Genomic DNA, 17,143 nt, shown 5'->3' with positions numbered 1-17,143 from the left:
TGTGTCGGTTTCGATTTGGTTCGAATCCGAAGAGTCAGCTAAACCCGCGCTAAACCTTCCGCCACTCTTGCGGTCCGAGGAATCGTCCGGAGATAAAACATTTATGCCAATAATGTATGCATAAATTGCTTCGTGTCCGGCGATACTCGGACCCCCCGAGAAAGGAGGAACATTCCGTGCCACCGTCAGAGAATTTGACAAAAATGAAGACGGGGCATGTAGGATGAGAAAAAGCAACTGCTCATGGTGAGTTGGAAACATTTTCCACCTGTCACGGAGATGCGGGGCAGAGGATAGTATGATTTGTTTTCTTTTCCCATTCGATTGGTAATTTATTCCGGTCGCAGATTAGTGTTTGTATTTGTTAAATAATCGTTCAATTCGATAACTTTTGTAGCTTTATTACTGGTGTAGAATAGAATTGCAAATCTTAAAACGATAGCTTATTGTTAATGTTTGATCATTAAGAAAGAATCAGCTAATATATTGTAAAGTTTGCAAAAAATGCGTCCGAGGTTCTTTTTTAAGATACAACGACCAACGGAATAATTTGAAATGAAAGATTTGCAACATTTCAACCGGTTTTCGACGTATTTCGATGAACCGTTTCAACGACCTCTGTCTCATTACAACAATGTCAAAATTCCCGTTTCGTTCGAAGCCGTCAACCAAGGTAGCTGCAGAAAAATATACCGGATGACCAAGGTGCAGACAGATGTCCTCGAACCGGGAATTGGAGTAGTACGAGGCTGCGCTCACCAGATGACGCTAGTGAGGCCACCAGATGGCGCCAGGATGGCACAAAACGGTTCTTCAAGGTCATAAATCACGCGGGTCCGGGGCTGAAGGTCATCGAACCGGTCAAAATAACCGCTTCTCCAAAACGGTTCTTGAAGGTCATAATAAGGTCACAAATCGTAAATCACCGGGGTCTGTTCCCAGCGAACCGGTTATGCCGTAAATAGTCCTGGCGCCATCTGGTGGCCTCACTAGCGTCATCTGGTGGAAGAACCGTTTCGGAGAACCGGTTTCGACCGGTTCGGGCCGACCAATCACAGGCCTCCGTTTAATGTGTCCGTTGAACAGTTCTATGCTTGCGGAATTAAAATTTGTAAATGTTTAAATGAAATCAAGACGAATTTCGAGCATTTTGCGAATTTTGCGAATTTGCGAATTTTGTGTCAAAGATGAAACATAAATGTTTAAATAGGAGGATCTTATTGGTTTTTGAAAAATAACCTCTGATCGTTGACTGGTATTCCGTGAATCGAAATAGTATCATTGGACTCTAAACCATATTTCATTTCTACTATTTCATTTTCTTTAGTTAAGAACCACTTATTTTTGCTATCATTTTTCAAACAATAATCCTCAAACTCGACGCATACATATTTGGCGATATTAATATCAGTTGAATTGCTAGCGATATTACTTTTTTTCACAATTGGCTGTTTCAATTGTGGATTTGAAGATTGTGTAGGGAATTTTTGTTCACCGAATTCATATCCAGAGCAGTTTGTAACGGAACTATAATCACGTTTATATATTCAAACCGCTAGTTCAACAGTTGTTTATATATTTCGTATGTTTCGTACTTTTATATTACGTCCAAATATTTAAGTATGATCTTAAAGAACTACCATTGGGAAACTATTTACACACAATCAGGTTTTGTAGATTATTCGCAATGTTGATTTTTTGATCAGTTAAATCAGTTCGATCAGTACAAATTAATTAATGTAGCTTTTTGTTTAATACATTTGATTGATTAATCAAACATTTCCTCTTCTGTATTCTCATCAAAATTCACACCCGGAAATTGGTCAACTGTAGCTCAAATAGATTCATTTACAATTCAAAATATTCAGACTAAAATCACGCCCCTAGTCGGGCGAACCAATTCGCATTCCACCGCCACATTCATAACAAACCAATCCTCTAGTGTTTCACTGTTCAGCGAAACACGCACCATAACGCCGCCAGTCTTCACTAACGACATTCGTCCCTAATAGGAAGTTGTTCGAACTTGTCTTCGACTGATACCGGACGAGTTTCTCAGGGCGTAAAATGAAAGATCGAAGAACGATGGAAAAGCGAAAACCGCGCACATCATTAAGCCACGTCGCAACACGCAGCCCCTCGACCATCGCTCGTGACACACTGACTCCGGCCAAGGCCGCCCAGCCCATCGTAAGGGGTGGCCTTGAAGCGCTGCCGAACCGCCAACCCTCGACGATCGTCCCCTTAGCGCCACCGTTTGGCCGGCCTTTTCCGACCGTTTGAAGATCAATGGCAATGGCAAGAGTGAAAATGCATTCGCGCAAACAGCAAACAATACGAACAAGAACCGCGAGCGTTTAACGTGTTTGTGTGTCAAGCAGGGCGGGTGGTAGTTGTGGGGTTGGCCGCTTCGCGGGCTCGATGCATGAGAGATTCATTTTTCAAGGCGCTCATGCACGGTTTCGCTGAACAAACGTTCAAAAGACCCACAAACTCACCCCACCATGAGGGGAAGACCTTACAGCTTCACTGTCATGGCAGCACGGCATGGGCACACACACACACACGGCGGTTTATTTTGCTTGACGTTCGGAAAAGGTCATTTTTCACTGGCCTAAAAGGGGTCTCAAAAATGATCGTTAGCTTACAAAAGGCATTACCGCGAAGAAGAAAACTCATGATCGCAAAAGCAACAACGGAATGGAGAACCGGCCAACATCGGTTCGATCCGGAAACTGGTCCACACAAGATGGACCCCCGTGAGACCTTGGGCGTGTGCGCGCATGACGCGAGGAGGTCGAAATGCCGGTGAGTTTTCCGCGTCCGTTCCATGCCTTCGCCACGTGTTTGCTCATTAGACCATCGCGCCATACGGATTTAGTACGATGCAACTCCGAGGGGTGCAGGGGAGATTTCTTGTGCTCCATTCAGGCGGAAATGCTGGCCAGTTTGTCGGTAGAACTTTTTTTTATAAGAACCGCACCGACCCGTTAATCCTTCCTGAGTGCGTGGAACGCGAAGCATCAATCTTTCCTGCCTTATTGTTTGCTACTGCATTCGCGAAAATGCTCGAATGAAACGAACGAAGAACGTAGATCGTTAATTTGATACAATAACTACACGGTGTCCAATATATTCCCATACACTTTTTTTCATCGAGCGGAAGTGGAAACGCTAGTGTTCATATACTTTTTACATCTTTCTCTAAGAATTTACTGCGCTTACATATGTCATTGTTCATCCGAGGACAATAAAAGATGAAAAAGTTTAAGGTTGAGATGAAAAAATAAAACTATAAACAAATTTTTATCAGGTTTTGGGTTGAACGGTCAGGCCGTATTAATACTTCTTAAATAAATCTATTTTGAAGAATTTTGAGAATATGAAAAGCTGACGTTAAAAGGTATGGTATGATTTACTGGTTTGATCCTGCTTAAGTCGTTTAGATTGTCCTGAAGGAGAGGTTAAAAAGTTGTTTGGAAACGAACTGGACGAAAATCAAAAAGTTGTGCACTTAAAACGGCCCCCGATGTGAATGTCTCCGAAAAGACCACGTACAATATTATTTTGTCGGACCTGGGTAAGCCGTTCGTGAAAAAAACATCGGATTTGACAGAGTTTTACAATTTTTCATTAAAAATGCTCGAAAAAGCAACCTTTTTATCTTTATTTTTCTTAGCTGGCAGAGTGTTTAGCGATGAAATATATGTGTCCTGTAGTAGTCCCAGACTGTTCAAAACGGCAGGTTGTGGCCTAATATTTTCTTAAGATATTTCGAATATCAATAGAAAAACTCCTCAGTACCCCACTTCTGTCATAGTTCAGCGGGTATATAAAAAAAGGTCAAAAATACCGCTTGTTTTATCGAAAAATGAAGTAAACTGTCGTGAAGATAAACATAGAAAAAATGATGGTAACATTTCGAAACAAGATAAAACACATGCTTAGTCAGCTAATTCGACACATAACTGATAACTAGTAAATAAGACTGACTTTTTAATAAATAATTATTGAATTTCCAGTTCACCACATATCAGTCCAATAAATTCATTCAAAACATGATCACTTTGACCCTTTTCAATGGATTTGAAAAACGTAAGCTGTAAAGGATCTTTAAAAACACAGCTTTCAATTAAAAAAGTACCAAGAAAATCTAACTTAGTGTTATGAAATAATTTGCGTTTGAATTTGTATGAGAAAACATTGGACACCGTGTAGATTAAGATAGAAAAAAGAATATTTAAAAAACATCAAAACAAGAGGAGATAAGATCAGGCCAATCATCCATACTTCCCGTAATAATGAGCGATTAATTTGACCATCAAAAATTATGTAATCAACACCTGTTAACGTTTTTTTTTATGTTGGAACGGAAAAATGAACCAAACTTCCGGCAAACCAGTAGTTTTCTTCTCGATGATTTTCCGAGCTTAAGCCGACCCCTTCTTCTTTGCACGATTCATATATTAATCGTTTGAATGAGCCACTTGCGTCATGCGTTGTACGCCCGAAGCCAAACCTATGACCTTCTCAAGGCTTAAAACGACACGCAAGCTTGCCGAAAGAAGAACAAAATTCAATCAATATAGTTTTTTTTTTCAAATAGTTACGATTGACTTGATAAAGCGAAAACATATTTAGTAGAACACCATATTGAAACCGAGACGATTTCACAACTTGGGTAAGGGAAAACTCGAATGGCGCATTAAAAAAGCGTTCTGGTTCGTCACAATGAAAACACCATAACGAAGAGATAAGTTTGGAATATTACAGTGATTAACTTCGAGCGACCTTCGAAAACGGCAGCACGAAAACTGAGGGAAAACATTGTTTTTTGATCTTAAATACTAATAATAATACCTACCCGGCGCTACTTCATGGCGTACCAAGCGTGACGATCGCACGATCAAAATGATAGATATCGCTCAGGAGTTTAAGCTCCACCTGGTTGTCACATCATTTGCTGTTCACCTATGCGGCGCATATTAACGGTTTGATGTTTTTGTCCTCCCATTTTTCTTCAAACCATCCTCGACCCAAACGAGCGACCTTCGCCTCGCCGGACAATTGGCGTACCGTCGCCCCCAATGGGCAATTAAACAGATTATACATCGAGCACCGGCGAGCAACTGACGTGAGTAGTCCCCAGCATAGCAAGCCCGGCATGCAGCGGCCACTTAGCATAAGTTCGCCTGAAGCCACACAGCCTCCGAGTCGTGTAAGACGGTTGCTGTCAGCCCGAACCACCTCGCCGTGGTTTTCCACGACCCGATCACACCAGATCGAACGGTTTTCTCCAGCTACAAGCATACTTTTAACATGCGCACGCTGGTGCAATATTACCATGTTGCAGTTCACGCCGAACGTCGCTCGCGTGGCAAACCGTGCCGAACCAAAGGCGGCTCGAAATCTTGCCTCAATCTTGGCTTAATTGATTTTCCTTCCACCGGTATGCAGACTTTCCACCGAAGCCACTCCACCCCTTGTGGGCCTTTTGTTTTTACCTCGAATATGCCAGCAGCGCGGCTTGCAACACCACATAATGAAATCCGGCGTGCAGATTGGATGAAATCTATGATTCACCTCGAATAATCGATCACGAGGGATCGGCAAAATTGATTTTCGTTTCCATACAGTGCACAGAGTCTTGCGAGGTTCGCGAAGTACTTTGAAAGCGAAGTGAAAAAATGGTATTATTTTTCAAATTTAACTCATAAAGATATCTTAAAATTATCGATAAGTATTAATATCGATAAAAATAATATTTTCCAACAACCGACATTAATAAAATGACCCTTCGAGGGATTCATTCATTTACATTTACAACGATAACTGTAACCCGCTAAAGATAACTATAATGGCGCTCGTGACTCCACACGTTTATCTACGCATGTTAATAGCTCACTTTAAATGATTATCACTAATCTTGTCTAGGCGTGGGAAAAAGAAATAAGTTATTATATACTCGGTATGCAACCTGCAGTTGTGACCTCCGTAGGGAAGTCGGTTTGACACAGCCCCAGCGAAAGAGGTGGACGCACGTTTCACAGTCATTTTGTTTGCGTCGCGTGCAGTATGTTAGCGGAACGCAAGCTGGCCCTTTTTTGGCTCGAAAAGGTGTTAATTCACTTAACATTCCCACGATTTATGAGACGCCGAGAACGCATTCAAGGTAGTTGTTTTCCTTCTTGGTTTAAGCCTCACTCAACTGATAAGAATGGAGTTATCTGAAACACACAAATAACATGCAATCAATGTTTAATGCCATATGGAACAATGAGTAAATTTGATTAAAGGTCAGAGACTCAAAATTAAACACAAGCTAATTCTCTTGCCAACAGCAAAAGAAACAATCGCTAACCTTCTGCTAGGGAGAAGAAAGCCCAAGTGAATGAAAACTCTGGTAAGCGTTGTGACACTATTAATTAATTTTCCTATTGTTCTGCTTGTTACAGGGATGCAACAGAAAACGTCACGGTAGCGGATTTACTCAACTCCTGCCATTAATTAAAAGTTGTCCGCCACCGACAAAACAAGTTGGCGCTCGATTAGTTTTCTGTAATCGACACCTTCCCCTTTGGCGGCGGTTTATTTTTTTTGCCGAAGCACCATCAAACATTCCCTCCCCCCCGTGTGTTGTTTATCCAACGGCCAGAAGGATGCCCTTCTCGGTTCCACTCCTTTTCCCTTGCGCTTCCCTACGCGTTTCGGATGGAAGAAACCGTTTTAGCAGTCAGAAACGTGTTGCACAAGACACCGCCATTCCATCCATTCAGTCGCCTGAGAGGGCTTTTTTATTTTGAGTGATGGCGCAACTGCGAGACGTTGACACCGTTTGTCAAAATGCTCCAAAGAGGCGCGAAGGAGAGGGGGTAACATCTTATGGCATCAACGCGAACTCTGCGCTGTTGTCTTAAGCGGCCGGCCAGCAAACTTAACAAGCCGACGCGAAGGCTATTCGGATAAGGTGAAAGGAAGTTTTGAAAAACTTAAGCAAGCGGTACGAAATAAATTAAAATTAGCCGAGAGAAGTAACGGCAACATTTTTGAACAAAAACACACAACAAACCAAAAAAAACTAACCATCATTGTCCTTATCTGATATTTCGATTATTTGAAATACAGGGTCACAGTGTGAAAAGAAGAAAGTCATCTATCTTATCAGGAGAAGAAAATCGTTTAACGTTAGCGAGCAATGCTATCCAGAGATGCTATCCAGAGAGTGCTGGGTAAAGGTCGACAATAGAGACAAACAAACTAGACGATGTAGATATAATTTATACGTTTTGATCTACTTGAACAACATAAAAATCATAACAAAAACTAATAATTAATCCAGCGATATTTTTTAAGGTTTAGCAAAGACAGATAAAAAGTTAATTACTTATAATAAAGTGTGTTACTATTAAAATTGTCTCCCAAAAGCTAGCTAGTGAAGATCACCGAACAACGCAGAAGAGTTGTTCAAGTTACTCCCAACACAATCAACCCTACGAGTACCAGGGTAAAGCACCCTTTTCTGCCTATGATCAACAAAGCAACCCTCACGGTAAACGGCAAAGGTCACGAGAAAATTAAGCATCCGCTAAAAGACCTGAAATCTCCATTTGACGCGGACAAAAACATTTAAGAGCTTCTGGAGATGGTCTCGTTTCGTTACCATCATCGGTACCAGCGAGAGATGTTCTCGTGGTTCGAGCTGTCCTTCCACAAACTATCACGCGAACTTTGGTTGGCCGAAGAAGGGGGGTAGCTTCGGAGGGACTGTGGTGCGGAGGAGTAACTACATTAAACAACCGGCCCTCCCTCTACCCCGACGTGGACGTCTACTTCATTCTGCCGGCATGAACCACGGGTCGAACGCTTCTCTGCAGCACATTAGCCCGTCAGTTCCATGCCGAACTTCGAACGGAACGGAAGCAACAGCTCGCGCAGTACTGCGGCTCCAACAACGTGTATGTGGCTTGAAAGTTCCCCCGTCGGAAGGCAAGGGGATTACGGTGTGCGGTTAGTCCTTGGTGCGGACGTGCGTGATCTTTCCAGTGTCAGAGTAGCACATGGTGGCAAAGGAAGTGGAGTGTTTGGGGCTCAATTGGTGGGTGCCGCATAGTGGGTCACAACATAGGTGTGATCGAGTGTGATCGCGGAGTGGTGCAGTGCAGCTCGGTCCATAACCGCGGTTCATGACGGTCTCGAACGACGCCGTCCAACATCGACCACGTTCGTGTGTGAGCAAAACATTATCGCTTATGCGTATGCGCACTCGCGTGTGTTAACAGTGTCCGGCCACGACGGAGCGTGAACTAAATCCGCAGGCCTTCGATCCGGTGCGTGCGTGCGTGTGTGCGTGTGTCCCTTATCAACTGAACCGGCACAACCGGCCAACCACACCAAGCTGTCTGCTGATAGAAGAAACGAGGGGTTACAATCGTTATGATGATACCGGCTATGCTCGCCCTTTGGGGGCTTGCACTTATTGGAGTGTACGCGCTTACCTGCTGGCTGTACGACAACTTTAAGTCGTTGGCCCAGATCTGCATAGCTCTACTCGCACCGTACTTTGCCCCGGCCGAGCAGAAATCCCTGACGGAACGATATGGCAAATGGGCCGGTATGTATTGTCACCGTAAAACCGGAAGCCGGAAATGGACGACCCTAGTTGGTGTATGATGGCCTTTCGCTAATTCGTGCGATATGTTTATTTCTGTCCGTTTTGTTTTCGTGCACTTTCGCTAACCCCGTCCAACAACCAACGGGGTGTGCAGTCATTACCGGTTCGACGGACGGCATCGGCAAGCAGTACGCTTTCCAGCTGGCCAGCCGTGGCCTCAACGTGGTGCTGGTCTCACGCTCCACCGACAAGCTGATCGCTGTGGCGCGGGAAATTGAGTCCAAGTACTCGGTGAAGACCAAGTGGATTGCGATCGACTTCAGCAGTGGGCGCGAGATCTACGACCACCTGCGCAAGGAGCTCGATTCGGTGCCCGTTGGCGTTCTAGGTGAGTTCTGGCGACGATGTCGCTAATCCGGACGCAAATCTACGTACGAGTGCGGCCCTAGAACGGTCATGAAACGGCTTGAAGTTGCCCCACGACACATCTCAAAACGTATAGGCTAGAATACTTAATTCGTTCGCTTATGCAAAGTAGGCTACCAACGTCACCATATCTTTTATACATCGCCTACTGCATTCACGTCATGGGCATTCACACCGATTCTGCATCGGTTTCCGTTCTAGATTGCGCCATGTTGCCATTCTAAAATCTAGCTTAGCGATACATTTTCCACACTGCCTCCACCTGCCCCACAGTAAACAACGTCGGCGCGAATGTGGACTACCCGGACGATCTTGATCACATTCCGGAGGACAAGCTGTGGCAGCTGATCAACATCAACGTCGGTGCGGTAACGATGCTCACGCGGGCCGTGCTACCGGGCATGAAGAAACGAGGCCAGGGTGCGATCGTCAACATCTCCTCCGGCAGCGAACTGCAGCCGCTTCCATACATGACGGTTTATGCGGCGACGAAGGTAAAGTGCCCACTCCCAAGCGTGTCATCGGCCAATATCATCGCCCTATTGACTTTTTTTTTGTACAACCCACCATAATGTCATTGTCATCCCACGGTACCAACAGTGAGCATGTATCTAATTCTCTTCCTTCGCTACCGTAGGCCTACATCCACAACTTCACCCTCGCGATGCAGCATGAGCTGGAACCGTTCGGTATCACCTGCCAGCTGGTGAGCCCGATGTTTGTAACGACCAAGGTAAGCTACCGAGTGCGTCTATTGTGCCCCAAAGTTGTAATCAACCCGGTGCCAAAGTCTAGTCGTGAAACTAGCGGTGCCGGTGTCGATGATCGAGCGTTTGCCAAGTGTCAAGTGGAACCGCTTTTAAAAGTCGTGAACTTTTTCGCGCAGTGCAACGGCAACCTTTCGGAATGCTTTTCAACCGCTGACCGACGGTGGTTGCATAGTGAAACGAATGTTGCGCTCCAATTCCATCAACCAACCGGTTGTGAAGATAGTAAAATGAAAAGAAAAAAGTAACCCGAACTTGTTTGTTCAGAAATTATATCAGCGATACTTTCGCTTTTCTTTTGAAACATACGAAATCGAAAAGATTATCTATAGAACTAGTTTGGTGACTAGCAAAATAAGAGTTTCCCAAATCGAGCAACAGTGTTGCTTCAGATCGGACAATATTTTTACCACAAACATATTGACCAACCGGACAGAGTGGCATAGAAACATCAACATCTTCCACCATGGGATCTTTAAACCCATGTGTCCATATTTCACATTCAACGAGTAAACACAAAAAAACATCACGCACGATCTGCACGCAACCATGCCCTACAAAGTGGTGCCTAGGCTGACGCATGCCCCTGACCACAAGAAATGTTTGGTCCACATATTTTTGCCGGCCGAGCGCAGTTTAACAACTTTCTGCTGCGACGTTCGGCCTCGACCACGATTGTGTCTCGCGCCAACGCGTCATTAACTTCAGAATCGTTTTTTCACTATTTCTGCAAAACGCATTAACTTGGAGAGCAGCAGATTTTTTAAGCTTTAAAAAACAAGATCCAAAGACAAGAGATTTTCTGAACACATTATCATATGTTTTTCGAAGTCCCATTTGAAATGAAAATATATGCAAATTATCAAAAAGCGCAAGGCCAACGGCTGGCAAAATGCGGCTCTTGATTATACTCCTGCCGGTCAGACGAAAACCCGGCTTCATGCTTTTTCGATACAAACGTGTTATGCAATATTCTTGACAGTCCTTAACATTCGATAACCGGTATTCCGTGTGTCGTGAAGCATAAGTGCGGTAGGTCCGGGACTTGTTCCTATTCAAGATTTCCTCTCGTAGCAGGGAAACGGGAAAGTCACGATGAGAACATAACGGTCCTGAAGGTCGTTTGCTGTAGCTGTGACGATCGAAGATCGCACGTTTCCTTTATTCGGAATGGTACTGAACAGCTTGAGCACTGATTGAGAATTTGTTTTTCATTTGTTTTAACTAAACTTCTTTATACAACTGCAACAATCACCAAAGGCTCATTATGTGGATTGCCCCTTTAAAAGTATATGAACTAAATGGAATGGTCACTTTACGATGTGGTTCAGTTTATTATCCTTTGTGTTACCTTGATTGCGGAACGGTTAAATTTATTGCTCTTATCCGCGCACACACTGAGACCATAAACTGGCGGACAATAAAAATAGGATATTTTAAAATCGCTTCGATTTTTATATAGCGAATGCAATTTCCGCCACGCGCATTGGAAGTGCATTGGCGTAAGAAACTGTGCGTGCATTCAACATCTGCACAGCTAATCAGAAACGATCGTTACCGGCAGCACTCGTTCTCAAACACGATATTCCAATTATTTGTTACACCGGACAGCTTACTTGCTTCGACAATGAGCTTTGCGTGTTTATTATTAAAATCATGCCGGTCAACATAGGTTTCGATCAATTAAGCTTTTCAAAATTAGTTATGATCGTTTTTTCCTTCGTCCTCTCTCTCATTCAGCCACGTTTGGCTTCCACCAATTAGTTTCATATGAATATGAGGTGGCTTTTTATTAATTTTATTCCCCTACCCTTCCCAAAAATCGAAAACGATCGGTGAAGATCGTTCGATTGATGGGTCCTTCAACAAGGTGAACATCTGCTTCCAGCCTATGCTGGTTTGAAATGTTTGATTTCGAAGGCTTTTCCGTTTTCCATTTCCTGTGTTTAGGCTATTTGGCAATTGAGTAAAGAGTGTATAAACTTTAATTTAAATCATTATTAATGTGAGTTAACACACCACGTAAAAACTGTATAAGAAAATCGACTGAAGCACACTGCTTCATATCATATATCAAAAAAGATATTTTCCCCCCACAAAAACCTGTTTTTCGGGGTTATACCACCCTACATCTCGCAACATAACTCAATTATTTAGATGGTGCTAAATGTAAATGAAAACCAAACCACTTTGCACCCGCACCGAGCCCACCCTATAGCCTATAATAAATAGCCAGAGTCACGGCTTCAGCGTTGCATCATCGGTCGGTCTTTATGTTGTTTTTTCCCTCCTCCGTAGAAGGTCGCTGCATGATGTTGAGCGATCGGATCTCTGCAAATGGAGTTGTCCGATAATTCCTCCTTTGCCGTTCGATTTTCATTCGTCTTAAGCGGAACAACGCACACTTTTATCCCACCCTCTGCTGCTCTTCCCCGTTGTCCACACACTAGGTATGCCCCTGTGAATTGAAATTAACTATCCAAACACTGGAATCGAACATTCCTTCAATCGTGCCGACCGATGGTGGGGTCCGTGGTCCTTGAGAGGTTGAAAACCGCGTATGCGAAACAGGTTTCCTCCGTTCACCCATGGGTTCGGGTGGGAAAGCCACCCGGGCACAACATGTTTTCAGGCCGAAATACCGCACCGAATGATCTACACTTGGGAGCGTTCTCTTCTTCGAGGCATTGGCTGATAGATGTACAGCCAAAGTTCTACGGTTTCTTTTTAACATTGAATCGTGCATCGTGTTGCGTAATTCATCATCCGACCCCCGTACCTGTTCATCTTCACAGAACTCGTTTGGATGATACACCGGTTGTCCTTGACTTTAAGAAATCGGATGATAAATTGCTGGTTAAAAAAGCATCAGCGATCGGTTCCCGATATCTCTAGAGGTTTCCACAGGTGTCTTTAATGGTTTCAAATTAGAATGATAGTTGTAATCTTACATACACTCAGTGTACCCATCTGGCAAGAGAGCAGATCGCAGAATATTCATTTATTCACCCCAATTACCACATGATTAATTCTTCCAAACCTGCTCAGTTTGATCTTCCACTAACCTTTGATTGATTTCCCCAGATGAACAACTTCTCTACAACAATCATGGAGGGTGGCCTGTTCATACCAAACGCGGAGATGTACGCCAAGTTTGCCACATTTACGCTCGGTAAAACGAAGCAAACTACCGGCTACTGGTCGCACGGAATCCAGTACGGCGTCATGAAACTAGCCCCGGAGTGGCTGCGCACGGTGATCGGTGGCATCATGAACAAGCAGTTCCGGAAGGAGTATTACGACCAGCAGAAGCTTGGCGTTCCGGCACAGTCGGGTTAGCCGGCCCTTCTCGAGCTGGATAATCGATGCGCCTCACTGGGGCGTTTTGTGCAATGCATTTGTAGTTTCGTATATCGTCGTTTTCGTACTAATCCACAGACTGAGGTTGCTAGTTGTAGAGTAGTGTTAAGTTTTTATTTCCCTAGACTAGAAAGGAGCATTTCATGTTTGTTTTAATTGAAATTCATTTCCGACAGACACGAGTCGCTTGGCATAGTCATATAAACTTTCAAGACAAAAAATGTTCTATACAAATGAAATAAGACTAATTTAATATTTGTTTACTTTAAAATACAACGAAAGAAATATCTGCAAACTGACCACGTGTTAAAATATAGAAAATCAAGTTCAAAATCGTTCCGTTTCTAGAGGGCTCTACAAGTTTCAAACAAAATTGTCCGTTGCTAGGATACCAACCAAGGACAAACATTCGAGAGCGATCACAAAGTATGCTCATATTGAAGTACTTCATCCGAATAGCACAATGAAGTTGTTTAATTTTTACAGTAAAACAGTGAAAATTCAATATCGGAATCAGCTCTGCTCCACCACAACCTTCGTAGTGTGTGCGCTTACACTGGCGGCATTCGTCATACCTTACTACCTGCTTACGTCTATCAAACATGGGGAGCTGTGGGAAAATCACCGTCTTTTGTACGAAAAGCCCAATGTAGCATTTCCTTACCAGTATCTTTTTCTCGCCGAGTTGGAAGACGTGGACGACAAGCCAACCACATCCGTCGTAACGTGTAGTTCGTTCGTATCGTACAACATGCTGACGGAACAGTTGCATCCTTGTAGCGGGATTCGTGTTGTGCCCATCGATTCCGATCACGACCAATCGATAGATCATCTCTCTGTGGGAATCGCTTTCAATCCACCGGAAACGACAAGCCGGTTGACGTACTACACGTTCTATTTCTTCCTAGAAGCGAAGGTGAAGGTAAGATGCAAAATCATCTTGTTGCAATTCGTGACTTATTAAAATGACATTGTATGCTTGTAGTCACAATGCAGCTTTGAAGTGCCTGCATTCGTTTCACTGGAAAAGCATCCATCACCTACATCAAAAATGCCATCGGGCACAATCATTCATCGTGGTGTGCTTCGGGCAAAGCAAACAACAGCCCTGCAGTGTCCTTTCTTCATGCGAAACCAAAAGTCACACTTCAACCATCGATACTACCCGAACGAAAACACTACCCTGGAAGGTTTCAAACCGGACAGCATTAGCGAACAGATACTCACCTCCAATCCGGCATACTTTCAGCTGCATTCCCAGCAGGTCACTTGGAAGGTAGACGATTCGGGTTCGATAGACATTACGGTAGAAATTTCCATCGGAGGTACCGAGAGCCGTGAGACGGCCTTGCTCTATAAAACTTCGCTGTGGTGGAAAGTTTGCCAATTCTGGAGCGGTTATTTTCCACTGCTGCTTGTTTCCCTGTGGCTTACCGCCAAGGTGAAGCGATACCTGTTTGAACAATTTTACCTTCGAGCGGTGGAGGTAGTGCCGTGGAAAGAAAAATATATCTAACTGGGCGGGTTATGCTCATTAACGTAACCGACTGTATTTCACACTTTGCTCTTCAAAGAAACGGCTGCGGAGCGGTACCGCCGGGTGCAGAATGCATCGCATCCTGCTGCAGTCTGTTGTCTTCCAGTATGATCGGGTTGTGGGGATTATAGTCCAACTGCACAAACAGATACCGGTACTCGTACGATCCGGAATCTGTCTTTCGTTTCTCCAAATGCACGGTTGCTCTGTTGCGAAAGCCTTGAATGTAGAACTGCATCCGAATGTACTCGACGCCGTCCTTAACGTACTTGGTGTGCGCAACATGTGTCCGCCGGCCGCGCCGACTCTCCTCTCCGAAACCCTTGATCGGTGCTCCGAGGGCATCTTTCACCCTCGGTTCATCTTTGACCCGTTCCAGTGCTTCCGAGTAAACGTTATTCGGGCTGTTGGAGGAAAACAGCTCCCAAAATACGACGTAGAACAGTATCCCGGTCACTCCTACGCCAAGAAGTATCACGCCCATGTAGCTAGCGGTTTTCGTGTTTTCCTTCACGCGTTCACCGATGGGGCGAACATCGGTGGACACGTCGGTACGATCGCCACCAGCCGCCAGTGACCGGGACGTTGAACTTTGTTTCTCTGCACTGCCGGATGCATACGTGCGGATCAGCGATGGGAGTGGTGATACGGAGCACCTCAATAGAGACAACGAAACCTGCCGTTGTTTGACTAGAAGTGAGCGCAGTGCAAGGAGAGACATTCTAAAAGCAAAGAGAAGCACATTTTTTCTGCACGGTAATTCACTTGATTCGTACTTTTGCAAAGATACAAACAATTATGTAAAGGATGATGATGAATAGATTCGTTGGAAGTTTGATAATTCTACGTTACCTGCAAGAATTTTTCTTTCTTAAAACTAACTTTTCGACCAAATATTGGAACAGTATATCGACTATAAAATACAAAACACTTAAAAATAACCAAAAATGCAAAAATATGATGGATTTTGCAGTTTTGCAACCCGGCGAACTAGCTGTCAGTTTTGTTTACAATCATCCGCATACCAAGGTTCTTGGCACAAAGTTAAGCTTGAAAATTAATTTATTCAATTTCTGTTTTTGGCTTGGCAGAAAATTTTTGGACATCATCAATTACCAGAGTAGAAGGAAAAGGGATCACATAATTTGTGTATGCATTCGTTCATTATTTACATAAATGTTGAATTGCCAAGATTAATATACTCAGCTTGTGCTCTGACAATTCCTTTCCAAACATCGGCTGTTTGTCAGTTTGGTAAACTAATAAAACAACCTCTTCTATGAACTTTGAAATTGAATTTTAAATTTATGCTACAAGAGGTAGTTTAGGGGGCTGCCTTTTTTGTCGTTCCAATAATTGTGAACCGATCAAATTTTCAGAAAGATCACCTGATTGATTTAGAAAATCTTCCTTCCTTCTGTAAATTACATTTCAACCGCACAAGCTGATTATCAAGGTTGGTTGTAACAAGAAGGTATGCTTTTCTGAAGTAAAATGACATTCCATGACTTTAGTACTGATTTGACAGTTAGGAGTGCGTCAATCTGTTTTAGATGAGCTAACCTCCCTTTTAAAGCCATCTTGCGCATCGTCCATCGTTGTTGTGATCAGTTTCAAGAGTCGCTTCAATCGGTCGGTCTCGCGTCGTCGTTGGTGGTGGAACGATAACGCTATCAGAAAGCGTTGGACAGTCGACCAGAAGTGATCTGTTGTCCGCGACCTGGACGTCGAGGGATTAGCAAGACCATTTCGAGGCCAAACAGGCCAACTAGCAAATTCTTCCTTTGGTTAGTGTTGCCCTTTTTTTCTTGGCCACGGAAAAGATTAAGAATTGAGAGTGCTGCGATGGGGGAAAACTTTAGCTAATTTTCCGGAAGTTTCCCCCAGGGGAAAAGTAAAAGAAAGCTCCACGAAAAGCAGTGCAAATGGTAGGAAATGAAAGCAATAACCGATACCAAACATCCAAATCGTCATCGGCGCGTTGAGTCGTGTGCTAAAAATATAATCCCTTTCCTAAAATCCGTACCCCGCGAATGGTGTGTAGTCGTAGTAGGTTTTTCTTTGCGCTTTCCCTCTTCCCCGGGCCGCTCCTTGGCGGCTGTAATATTCGGTCCGTGAAAGCCGTCTAATGTGTGGCATGGAGTGCATTTCTTTTCCCGGAGTTGTGTCTGTGTGTGCAACTGAAGCAAACTAAGTCAACCGCTGCTAAAGTTGGCGAAAATAGAGGCCAAAGAAAGTCATTCGAACAAAAAAAAATCGGGGCCAGTCGGCGAAATCGCGAATCTCCGGCAAAAAAGCAAAGAAAATCCGCATCGCGATTGGATTCTCAGTAGCGACACACCGTGGACCGCACCTCGCCGGCATTATTTGAAGTGGGAAAACGGCATTAGGCTGGTGGGAAAAGTGGTGTGCATTTTCCCCCACGTTCCGCGTTGCGTTTGT

General features: G+C 43.9%; 3 protein-coding genes across 3 annotated transcripts; 2 read left to right on the top strand and 1 right to left on the bottom strand.

Annotated features, from left to right (window-relative positions):
- The first annotated feature begins 8,433 nt into the window (after positions 1-8,433).
- LOC131293175 (inactive hydroxysteroid dehydrogenase-like protein 1) lies at positions 8,434-13,143 on the top strand. The gene is made up of 5 exons (XM_058321254.1): positions 8,434-8,611; positions 8,766-8,999; positions 9,311-9,531; positions 9,675-9,770; positions 12,889-13,143. The coding sequence occupies exons 1-5, from the start codon at positions 8,434-8,436 to the stop codon at positions 13,141-13,143; spliced, it is 984 nt and encodes a 327-aa protein (XP_058177237.1).
- Positions 13,144-13,627: 484 nt separating this feature from the next.
- Positions 13,628-14,680, top strand: LOC131295011 (transmembrane protein 231). Its single transcript, XM_058323070.1, has 2 exons — positions 13,628-14,086; positions 14,150-14,680. The coding sequence occupies exons 1-2, from the start codon at positions 13,628-13,630 to the stop codon at positions 14,678-14,680; spliced, it is 990 nt and encodes a 329-aa protein (XP_058179053.1).
- Positions 14,681-14,697: 17 nt separating this feature from the next.
- On the bottom strand, positions 14,698-15,424 carry LOC131295009 (mitochondrial import inner membrane translocase subunit Tim21). Its single transcript, XM_058323069.1, has one exon. The coding sequence runs from the start codon at positions 15,420-15,422 to the stop codon at positions 14,733-14,735; it is 690 nt and encodes a 229-aa protein (XP_058179052.1). The 5' UTR covers positions 15,423-15,424; the 3' UTR covers positions 14,698-14,732.
- Between the last annotated feature and the right edge of the window lie 1,719 nt (positions 15,425-17,143).

Source organism: Anopheles ziemanni, chromosome 2, assembly GCF_943734765.1.
Source record: "Anopheles ziemanni chromosome 2, idAnoZiCoDA_A2_x.2, whole genome shotgun sequence".
In the NCBI taxonomy this organism is placed as follows: domain Eukaryota; kingdom Metazoa; phylum Arthropoda; class Insecta; order Diptera; family Culicidae; genus Anopheles; species Anopheles ziemanni.
The sequence above is the reverse complement of the archived record's forward strand: the minus strand, read 5'-3'. Positions and strand labels throughout refer to the sequence as shown.